At 42.7% G+C, this 10,845-nt stretch overlaps 1 protein-coding gene across 1 annotated transcript in view; it reads left to right on the top strand.

Moving 5' to 3' along the window:
* Positions 1–812: 812 nt before the first annotated feature.
* Positions 813–10,845, top strand: part of LOC118408897 (mitogen-activated protein kinase kinase kinase kinase 5-like) — a gene marked incomplete in the record, with an annotated part of 44,880 nt that continues 34,847 nt past the window's right edge. Inside the window, 4 exon segments of the mRNA XM_035809794.1 lie at positions 813–1,209; positions 3,721–3,778; positions 8,860–8,950; positions 10,664–10,728. Of these exon segments, the coding sequence (XP_035665687.1) occupies positions 1,108–1,209; positions 3,721–3,778; positions 8,860–8,950; positions 10,664–10,728 (316 nt within the window).

Genomic DNA, 10,845 nt, shown 5'->3' with positions numbered 1-10,845 from the left:
GGTAAAACTTTCCTTAAAATCGGCCATATTACATCTATTTCACAAAAATGCACAAAAGAAACTGGTTTTGTCAAGAACAAATGCGCATATTTCATTGTATGCCAAAATTTTTTTTTTTTTTTTTCACAAACCATGTTCATTATCGCAGTAATTCAGTTGCAAAAGTTATGTTAATGACTGGTTAGAAAACTCGCACACAATAAATGCAAACATGCAACCCCACACAGTATTTTCAGTGAGGCCACACTGACTTTGTCACATGGTCAGGGAATGGGGACACAGCTCCCTTGTTTGACTATGGGAACGGGTACTGGTTGGTACTAAAATAAATTTCGATACTATGATGTTTTAGGATCATTTTTTAGTAGACTGTGTGCACAAACGTCATCAGACTGACTGCCAGCCAACGCGATTATGCAGTAATTTGTCCATGTAACGTTATGAAAGTAGCCTTGATGGTCCATAAAAAGTGACCAACTTTGTCCGATAGTCACTCTATAGATCTAGATACCGCTTTTTCGCCCTACCGCATTAGTTTTGGGCTAGTCCATAGGATGTCATCTATCAAATTTACCCGGTGGGTTGTAGGGTAGCGAGAAGAAACAGGCGAGACTAGCCTTTGAATTGGGAAATGTGATTTAGGAAATATCGACGGAAAGTAGTAAATCGTTAAAAGAAAAAAAATGGACAGAATCGATGAAAAGACGAATTTTCTGTGTGGTTCAACTTCAAGGGACCTGATTTATTTGCGTCACAATGACAGCCCTGACCGAGACGTTATGATGTCATCAGATATCTTTATTCGCCGTTTGGACCGTCTTTCTTAGGTTTAAACATATTGCAGGCGTTGTTTTACATTGACATTGCCCGATTGACACACCGTGGGCCACATTTATGACTTAATTTTGATTTATTTTGACACATTTGTTATGAATTTCAAGTGCCCCGCCCCCCAGATTACCCGTCATGCCGCGGGGCGGCGCAGTGCGCAGGACCGGAAACCGTGATTTTTACTCAGCCCAAATACTTCGGACTTGGTGAAAAGTTGTCAAAATTGTCGCGGATTTCATGCCTTTTCCGGAGCGCGTACGGTAGCCGAGGTACACCATGGGGACGCCCAGGACCGCGACGATCATGCGGAGGAATCCCCAGGAGGATTTCGAGTTGATCCAGCGGATCGGCAGCGGAACATACGGCGATGTGTACAAGGTGGGTGAGCCTGTCGCCTGTCATGGCGGATTCTGTGTTTTTCTGCAGACGATTTTCCACAAATAGAACCTGGAAACTTTTCTCCTCGGACGGGCACGAGGGCCAGGCCCGGGCCCCGCGGGCCTCCGGGCTGTTACGTATGGTCCGATGTTTTGGGCTGGCATAGGGGGGATCCGTGCGGAGTGGGGAGGGTTCAAATATTTGCCGAATTCTTCGCATGCATGAGCGAGATCTCCCTCCGATCCCCCCAGCGGGTTTCCCTGACGCACAGGCGGCCCCAGGCCCTCCCTCCCCGCTGGTTCCTACACAGACACGCCGCATGTCGGCCAGAAATCCACCGGACCCCTCTGTACCGTTCTCAGACCCGCTCAGACGGCCCATGATCGTATTCATGTCGGGAAAACGAAAGTGTCCCCGACTGTGGGTTAGCCGTGCCTCTGCGCTATCACATGATCCGATCTTGTCCGCCAAACTCGTACGGAAGTGTCAAAAAGTCGCAGAAAAAAGCGCCGAACTTGTCCGAACGACAAGCGTCTGACTTCCTTCCGATGCATAACGAGGTCTGAGGGGGGGTTCGGGCGGTGATGTTTGCGGGGGGGGGGGGGGGTGATTTGGGGGGATGAGGAGAAGGGGTGTTCATGATCAGCACTATTTGTTTACGGTTGCCATTTATGGTCAGTCCCCATGCTGAAGACACTCTGACAGGTTAAATCCTCAACATTTGGTGTTTGTGTGCCGTCAGTTTTTTTTTGTAAACGGAATGTTCTGGCTTTGTTTGATGCATCTCCATCCCGCCTGTTGCACCAGTGAGGGCAGGAAGGTGTGATGACATCACTCAGGTTTCACAGTCACCTGGATGACATCATTTCCTGCCAGCCACATGGTTGGGTCTGGACTGTAGTGGGTTTAGAAATAGAACCCATGTAATAACAGCCACATGGCTGGTACTGTAGTGGGTTTAGAACCCATGGCTTGGTCTATAGCTGAAGCCATAAATTTTAGAGGTTATGCTATAATAACCATGATTTTCAGCATTATGAAGAAGGGAGAAGACGCTGAACCTGTATGCTTGACTAAGACACTGTTGTTTTATTAGGATCTCCATTACTATAGTATTGTACCGCTATTCTTGTGACCTAAATGCTTCAACTAAACAGCTGTCAACCAAAAAAAGTGGCAAATTCTACTTCTTTCTTCACACTATTACTGGGTAGAACCCCAGGCACACAATAATGGCCAGAAAATGTTATTGGAGGTAAAAGAATGACACTAAGATGAACATATGTAGCAGGTGTTATAACCTCGGTGCATTCACTTTGTGGCAAGTGCTGTTGACATTGACTCCTTCTCTTAACACCTCTTCAACTGAGAACTATGTTTATTTATTTTATTAGCGAGAACCATGTTTGTTTGCTTTGTCTAATTTGCACATGCTTGATGGAAAAAGAAAACCACTAAAACACAATGGCAGTAAAATATTACAAAGCTTTTATTTTCTATAAACTGTACAAAAATTTCATGTATGCTCATTTCAGACTTTTTGCTCTACTGGGTTATTCTGTTCTATCCTTGAATATTTATTGTGTTGTGTGCATCACTTATAAGTTATAGGAAACATTGTGTAGCCATCACATATGACATGAATGGTATTTACTGATTACTACCTATCGGTACGTAGCTGTAGGCATTACTTGGAGATAGAGGTATTAGTTTTCTATTACCTTTCAAAGGATAACTTGCCGCTGTCTGTACCAGGAACGCTTATGTGACTTATACACATATAACAAAGTAAAATTTAACATGAAAGACGAAAAGAAACCTTTACGTCAAGTCTGCTTTGATAGCCCTTAAAATTTCCTTTTCTTTTGGAGAGAGGATGGCAGCAATGAAACTGTGTTGACTGTGGAACTTAAACTTGAAGAAGTAGATGTGTAATATTGTGTAGCATATATCATCTCTGCAGGCTTGTCCAATGAATAAAGCCCTGACTCAGTTCATTTTATTGATTTTCTTTCCATGTTGTTTTATGTTAGATGTGTTGGATATGTTCAATTGTCCTTATAAATGTCTGATGATATTACAGATAGATATTACTAGTGCTGTAGAATTGGGCTCGAGTACCGACCTACAAACTACAAACTGTAGAAATATTGTCATGAATGGAAAATATTAACACCTTGTAACTTTGTATACCTTTTAATTACGGTAGTCTCTGTGTTATCAGTTACATATTCCAGGTAATAAAAGAACGTCTGTGATGCCATATCTAAGATGCCACGTCAAGACACAGATACTTCTAACTTCTGAGATGCCATGTTAAGATACAGACATGTCTGAGATGCTATGTTAAGACACAGATACATCTTAGATGCCATGTTAAGACACAGACATGTCTGAGATGCCATGTTAAGACACAGACATGTCTAAGATGCCATGTTAAGACACAGACACATCTAAGATGCCATGTTAAGATGCTGACAAGACTGACCTGTCTTGCTTTTTTGCCTCCAGGCTCGGAACATGCAGACAGACGAGCTGGCAGCCATCAAAGTCATCAAGTTGGAACCAGGTGAGTCTGAGGCTGACAGACTGCAGGTTGTACAGGAAGGTTTTGTGTTGGGACTCTGACAGCCGAGCAGGTTGTACAGGAAGGTTTTGTGTTGAGAGTCTGACAGCCGAGCAGGTTGTACAGGAAGGTTTTGTGTTGGGACTCTGACAGCCGAGCAGGTTGTACAGGAAGGTTTTGTGTTGGGACTCTGACAGCCGAGCAGGTTGTACAGGAAGGTTTTGTGTTGAGACTCTGACAGCCGAGCAGGTTGTACAGGAAGGTTTTGTGTTGAGACTCTGACAGCCGAGCAGGTTGTACAGGAAGGTTTTGTAGAGTCTGACAGCCGTGCAGGTTGTACAGGAAGGTTTTGTGCTGAGACTCTGACAGCCGAGCAGGTTGTACAGGAAGGTTTTGTGTTAAGACTCTGAAAGCCGAGCAGGTTGTACAGGAAGGTTTTGTAGAGTCTGACAGCCGTGCAGGTTGTACAGGAAGGTTTTGTGTTGAGACTCTGACAGCCGAGCAGGTTGTACTGGGAGGTCCCGTGTTTGAGGAGAGCCACACCTCAAGCACAGTAAAAGAACCCACCACACTTATCAAAAAGTGTGGATTGCATAAATGCAGCTTGCACTCTTCAGTAGAAACCTGGAGTGTTACGCCATAAGGTGTTTTACCGGGTTTGCAGGTGAGGGTTCAGGATAAGCTGGAATGACCTGGGGACATGAGGTCAGAGGTCACCTTGAGGTGAGGGTTCAGGACAGGCTGGAATAACCTGGGGATAGGCAGGGGGTGTTTCACAATGATCTCCTCAGGTCAGAGGTCAGTGAGAGGTGAGGGTTCAGAACAGGCTGGAATAAGCTGGAGACAGGAGGTCAGAGGTCACCTTGAGGTGAGGTTCAGGACATGCGGGTGTTTTACATGAGGACATGTCTGAAGACCATTAAGGGTTACAATGCAGATGAACATCTTTTACCTTAAGCAGGAAGCAGGGTTTAGCATCTTGTTTACCAACTATGTCCTTGGAACATGTGAGCAGCCTCTCTGCTGGAGAGAGCCAAGTTGAAGTTCATGGTTGTGTGAATGCCATGATAACAGGAGAGAGGTGCACTTCACTGTCAAGTACACCAGATTCAGCTGAGAGTTCTGCAGGGCTCAGCTAGGGTTTTATTTAGTACTGAAGTTGAGTAACCAATTTTGGGCAGGGGGGTCTTGGCCTGTCCATGGTGAGGAGATTTTTAAATGTAAAGTAATGATATGATATGATATGTTGGCATTCTTAAGGTATCCATGCATTGGGGGGGAGGGGACTTTTTTGTCCTTTTCAGAGCAAAAATTATAAAGACTTTTTTGTCAGTTTGGATTGTCCTTTCAACATTATTTCACATTTGGTTTGGCATTATTAATATACACAAGTAAACGCTATAAAACAATAAAACTATGAAGTACCATTACACTAGTTGAAATAATTTAGTGTGGTAGTCGCCAATAATGAATCATAATTTCATAATATAGTAAAATGCAGCAGCTTGAGCCCTGCACTGCTTCAGCACTGCTGGTAGGCACTGGTAGTCATCTCTGAATCTTGTCCAGTTGTAGAGATGGAGAGTCTTAAAATGTTGTTTACCTGGTGTCTAACCCACAGTCATAGATTTGTTTGTTGTCCTCTGGTTGTCTTACTGAATGTACACGTTTCGTTTTTGTTATTTATGTAGTGGGCCCCCTTGGAAATCAACTTAAAAAAAATTGAAGGGGCTTCCCACATGTCTGGAGATGAATAAATAAGTAAATAAAATGATAGTGGTCACCTCATGGTTCCCAATTGATGTTGGATATGGAGTTAGTTAGTAAGGAGGTGGTTAATGTGACAGTCTGAATGTGATGTTGCATGTTACTTGATTTAAGGGTTTCTTTGGTGTTACAGTCCCTCTAACCCTCTAACATTGGCTCATTATTTCAGGGATATTAAGGATGAAAACTGGTATGATAAACCCTGGTTAGGCTGTCACAAGTACGGTGAAACCATCAACATTCTGACTTTGTTGTCTATTCCTGTGCCAGAGAGGCTATTTTTAGTGTCGGGGTTCACTTTGGATATCCCCTGTCCATGTCCAAGGTTACGCCAGGCCTGGTTATGCAGGGTTCTCCTCAGAATTTTTTAGTACAGTGGAAGGGCTGGCAAAATTAACTCAAACCAATGCGCTGCACTATCATGAAAATGGGTTCATTTTGCAATGACAGAGGGTGTCAAATACTACAAGTATGATATACTACAGTGATTCCTTTGTTGTGAAGTGGCAAAACGACTATTGTTTTGATCATTGCCCATTCACAAGTTTTTGCAGACAATGCCAACAGAAAAAAAAATCTGTGAATTTTTATTTATTTTAGCAAAACCAAGAAAATGGGGAAGAAACACACTAAATTTCAAAAGTATTATAGTGGAGCTGGCTAGGAGTATAGTGGAGGGCCTTCCTTATTCCATCCTCTGGGGAGGACTCTGTTATGTGACGTATTACAGCTGATGGCTGGGAGGTGGTGTGGTGTGTTTATATGACACGTTACACCGTACAAAACCGTTTTTTTTCTTTCTTGTTGGACCGGTCCGGAAATCCTGAACCTGAAAAATATCAGTGGACCGGATATTGGACAGATTAGAAAATGAACACATATCAACAGGCATTCATGTGTTTTGGGGCTAGTCTAGACTTAGTAGTCATTAAATGCTAAGTTTCTACAGTCAAACTTGGTCTACATTCACAGCGCCAAAGTGTTGTTTACACGAAGATAGGATTTTAAAACGCCAGTGGAAGTTGGATACTCCTTCAAGCAGATTCCTTTGTAGCGAAACGGACCATTGTTTTGAGTATCTCCCATTCACAAGTTTTTACAAACAATTAGGTCAAGGTTCAAGTCGGGATCTGGACCTGATCCTTTGGACCTGGACCGTACCTGTACCTTTATTTTATGTACCCCTACATGTTACTGTTTACACTGTTAATTACAGGGATGGAAATAGTGTCAATATTCCTGTTTTCTGGACAAAAGGAGCATGTGTTTTTTTTTTGCATTGCCAAACTACAAGTTTCTTAAGTCCCTTTTCCCCTGCAATCTCCAAATAAGAATATTTCTGCACATTTCCAGTTTGCAGGTGGGTATTTGGAGCTCTGTTTAGTGACTTCATTCCACCATTCCATTTAACCATTTTACTGCTGCCAAACTCTGTAACCAGTTGAGAATAGGGTGCCAAACAGCAGCTTTGGTGAGATGAAGGTTAATGTTGTAACTTAGTTAAAGATGATTCAATCTCTACAAATGAAAGATTGGGAGATTAGTCTACCTCCAGATGTTTTTGAGTGACATCCATCATTCTTCAATCAGTGTCACTTTTCTTCTTCACGCAGAAGAAGAATGACGGATGTCACTCAAAACAAGGTCAGGTAGTAATCTCCCAGTCTTGTCCAGTCATTGAGGTTGAATTTGTGATGAGTCTTGAAGTAATGTTTAGTATCAACATGGAATGATTTACTTATTCGGGGCAAGAGTGCTTTGTTAACTGCCTGAAACCACACAAACTTGTGGCAGGGCTCGAAATACTGGGTTTCATATGCAATTGTGCACCCAATTTTTTTCTTAGATTTACGTACGTACATATATCAAAGTATACTAGTATACACCATATCCTTGACATCCAAGTGTTAGAAAGATAATAAAAAAAGTCTGTCATGGTACTTGTTTAAGAATTTAATAGCTAGTAATTTAGTTTTGTAAAGTTTTTTTTTGACATTCTACTTTATTTTATGTGGTGCACCCAACAATTTTTTGGTGCACCCAATTTTTTCAGCTGGGTGCACCAGTGCACCTAATCCCAAAAATGGTGTGGCCTTCCTGTTATACTGATGTAGGCTGGACTTTGGACCTGCTGTTGACAGCATAACTCTGCTCTGTGAAACTTTAGAAGTGCTCTTGTGTCAGGCACACTTCTGGGTTTATGTTTATCTGTCAAAAACTGGCAGTAGATTCCTGCTCTGGGCCGTCAACTCTTGACACAGAAGAAATGTGACAAACCCAGCAGTTCCAGAATGTAGCATTGCGATAATGAAGGTGTGCACTCTGATACAGGTTATTGTAAGATGTTGTGTGATACAAGTTGGACTGAGAAAATAGCAGAACAGGGATGGTATGACTATTAGTGGAACTGTAGGGGCATTTTGGTCCTTTTGCTTGTCAAAATGATTTCAAGAGTTCTTTGTATGGAAATCATTTCTAATGTTTTACAATATGATAATGCTAAGTGTACCTGGTTATAAAGTTTTCTGATGATGAAACGCAAAATCTACCCATGGTGATTTTCTGTCGCAGCTGTGGCCCAGGAAGCACACAGACACAGCAAAGGAAACGGGTCCAGGTTCAAACAGGGCAGCCGCAAACTGCAATGTATCGTAACTCACCTGTTTGTGTTTATGACCTGTAGAACTGGGGGCTGGGAAAAAGGTGCGCCTTCCCCCTCTGGCTTTGATTGACAGCTGTTTTTGACAGGTGGTCAATGTTCATTTTGCTGGGAGAAAGGTGCCCCACTTCTGGCTTTGATATATTTCAGTCCTCAGCTTACTGTCAGGTGGTTGTCACTCAGCTGTTTGTACTCTTCAGCTTAAAAAGGTACCCTCATGTTCTGACTTTGATTGACACCTGTCAGGTGGTTGTCACACCAAGTAAACATGGCAACTGTAAATCACAGTACTTAGGGGGACTAAATCACAGCATAGGTGACAAAATCACAGCATAGGGGGCTTTAATCACAGCAGAGGCAGTCCGAATCACAGGAAAGGGGGACTAAATCTCAGCATAGGATCTAATTCATAGCATAGGGGGACTAAATCACAGCATAGGGGGACTAAATCACAGCATAGGGAGACTAAATCACAGACTGACAGTGTCCCTACGCTCAAACTATGGCAGCTGGTACACTACAATGCAATATCAAAATGATGCCTCATCAGAATGGTACAAGAAAAGCATGTGGTGTAAATACAGTTTATTATTACTTGATTTGGGTTGTTGATGTTTACTGTGAGGCTGATGTTTGTTTGTTTGTTTGTGTTGCCCAGGGGACGACTTTGCCATCATCCAGCAGGAGATCATCATGATGAAGGAATGTAAACACATAAACATCGTGGCCTACTTCGGCAGCTATCTCAGGTGAGTCTTAAAGGTGCAGTTATCTCAGGTGAGACTTACAGGTAAACACCTGAACATCGTAGCCTACTTCGGCAGCTATCTCAGTGAGTCTTACAGGTTAGACCCTACAGACGAGACCTTACAGGTGAGACCTTACAGGTGACAGTTCCCTACAGGTGAGACTTACAGGTAACAGTTCCTTACAGGTGAGACCTTACAGGTAACAGTTCCCTACAGGTGAGACCTTACAGGTAACAGTTCCCTACAGGTGAGACCTTATAGGTGACAGGCGAGACCTGTCCCTACAGGTGAGACCTTACAGGTGATAGGCGAGACCTGTCCCTACAGGTGAGACCTTACAGGTGACAGGCGAGACCTGTCCCTACAGGTGAGACCTGTCCCTACAGGTGAGACCTTACAGGTGATAGGTGACAGGCGAGACCTGTCCCTACAGGCAAGACCTTACAGCTGACAGGTCCCTACAGCTGAGACCAGTCTTGTGTCAGTTCTCAGTGCACTTGAACTTGGGGGATGTAGGTTACATAAACAGGCAGTCTGTCCCCAGTCCCTAACAATGGTCTGTCAGTCATGTGTTCCACTGGAGGGAAACTTGTGTATCAAGGTCAGGTCTGTTAGGTGTGAGGAGCTACAGCTGTCAGCACCTCTGCACCCTGTACCAAATATCGTCATGTCAGCACCCATACCAAAACTGCACCATGTACCAAATATGGTCATGTCAGCACCCATACCAAAACTGCACCATGTACCATATATGGTCATGTCAGCACCCAGGCTGTCTGCCTTCTCATACTCAGCTCCACCTTGCTGTTTCTGTAGGAACTGCAACAATCAGACAGGACAGTTGGGCTTTATTATCAGTATACACCTTTCTCACGCGGCGGCCATGATAGATCTAAAACGAGTTCAATGTGGCAAACAAAAGGCTGTCCATCATAATTAGCAGTTCGACCAATGGTAGCCTGCCAATTAGGAAATCGACCAATAAGTGAATGGCTGCAAATTCGTTAAAAATTTGCATTATTATGTTGTTATTTTGCATCTCTTAAGGGACTATGGGGTTAGTCTACACTACTCTAAATTGCTACATCTTTTGGTGCATAACATTTCTTGTAATATTTATTATTCTATCTTAAATCATGAAAATTTGTGTGGTTTGGGGAAAAAATAAATGGGACCTGATTTTAGAAATAAGTTTTGTCTGTTTGCCTCATTGACCTCTTCTTCGATCTATCATGGCCGCCGCGTGAGAAAGGTGTATAGGTGACAGGAGGTTTATACTTTATCTAAAGGCAGCAGTTTAGTAGTAGTGACCAGGAGGTCTGGATAGTTAGTGTTTTTTTTAGGTTGAGGGTATTGATGATAAGTTTCCTGTTTTTTTTATTTTGTGGGAGAGACAAGCCATGGATCTGTATGAAGTTTTGTGGACTGGTTATGGCTAGTTAGTGTTAGTTTGTAGGTTAATGATGATAAGTTGATAAGTTAGCTGTTTGCTATGTTGCCGGAGAGACAAGCTGTGGATTTGTATGGAGTTTTGTGGAAGGGTTAATGTTAGTTTGTAGGTTAATTGATTGATTGATTGATCAATAAGTTAATAAGTAAGCTGTTTGCTATTTTACGGGAGAGACAAGCTGTGGATCTGTATGAAGTTTTGTGGACTGGTTATGTCTAGTTAGTGATCATAAGATGATAAGTTAGTTGTTTGCTATGTTACAGGAGAGACAAGCTGTGGATCTGTATGGAGTTTTGTGGAGGAGGGTCCATGCAGGACATCTACCACAGTAAGTACAATGCCCAACAAAAATACAACACAAAATTTAAAATTTTTAATGCTATTTCTATACACCAATTAAGTGCTTGGTAACAAGCTTCCGATCAGTTGTCTGGATGTGGAAATA

The sequence above is a fragment of the Branchiostoma floridae genome, chromosome 1 (genome assembly GCF_000003815.2).
Source record: "Branchiostoma floridae strain S238N-H82 chromosome 1, Bfl_VNyyK, whole genome shotgun sequence".
NCBI lineage: Eukaryota > Metazoa > Chordata > Leptocardii > Amphioxiformes > Branchiostomatidae > Branchiostoma > Branchiostoma floridae.
This window is presented reverse-complemented; position numbering and strand designations above follow the sequence as displayed.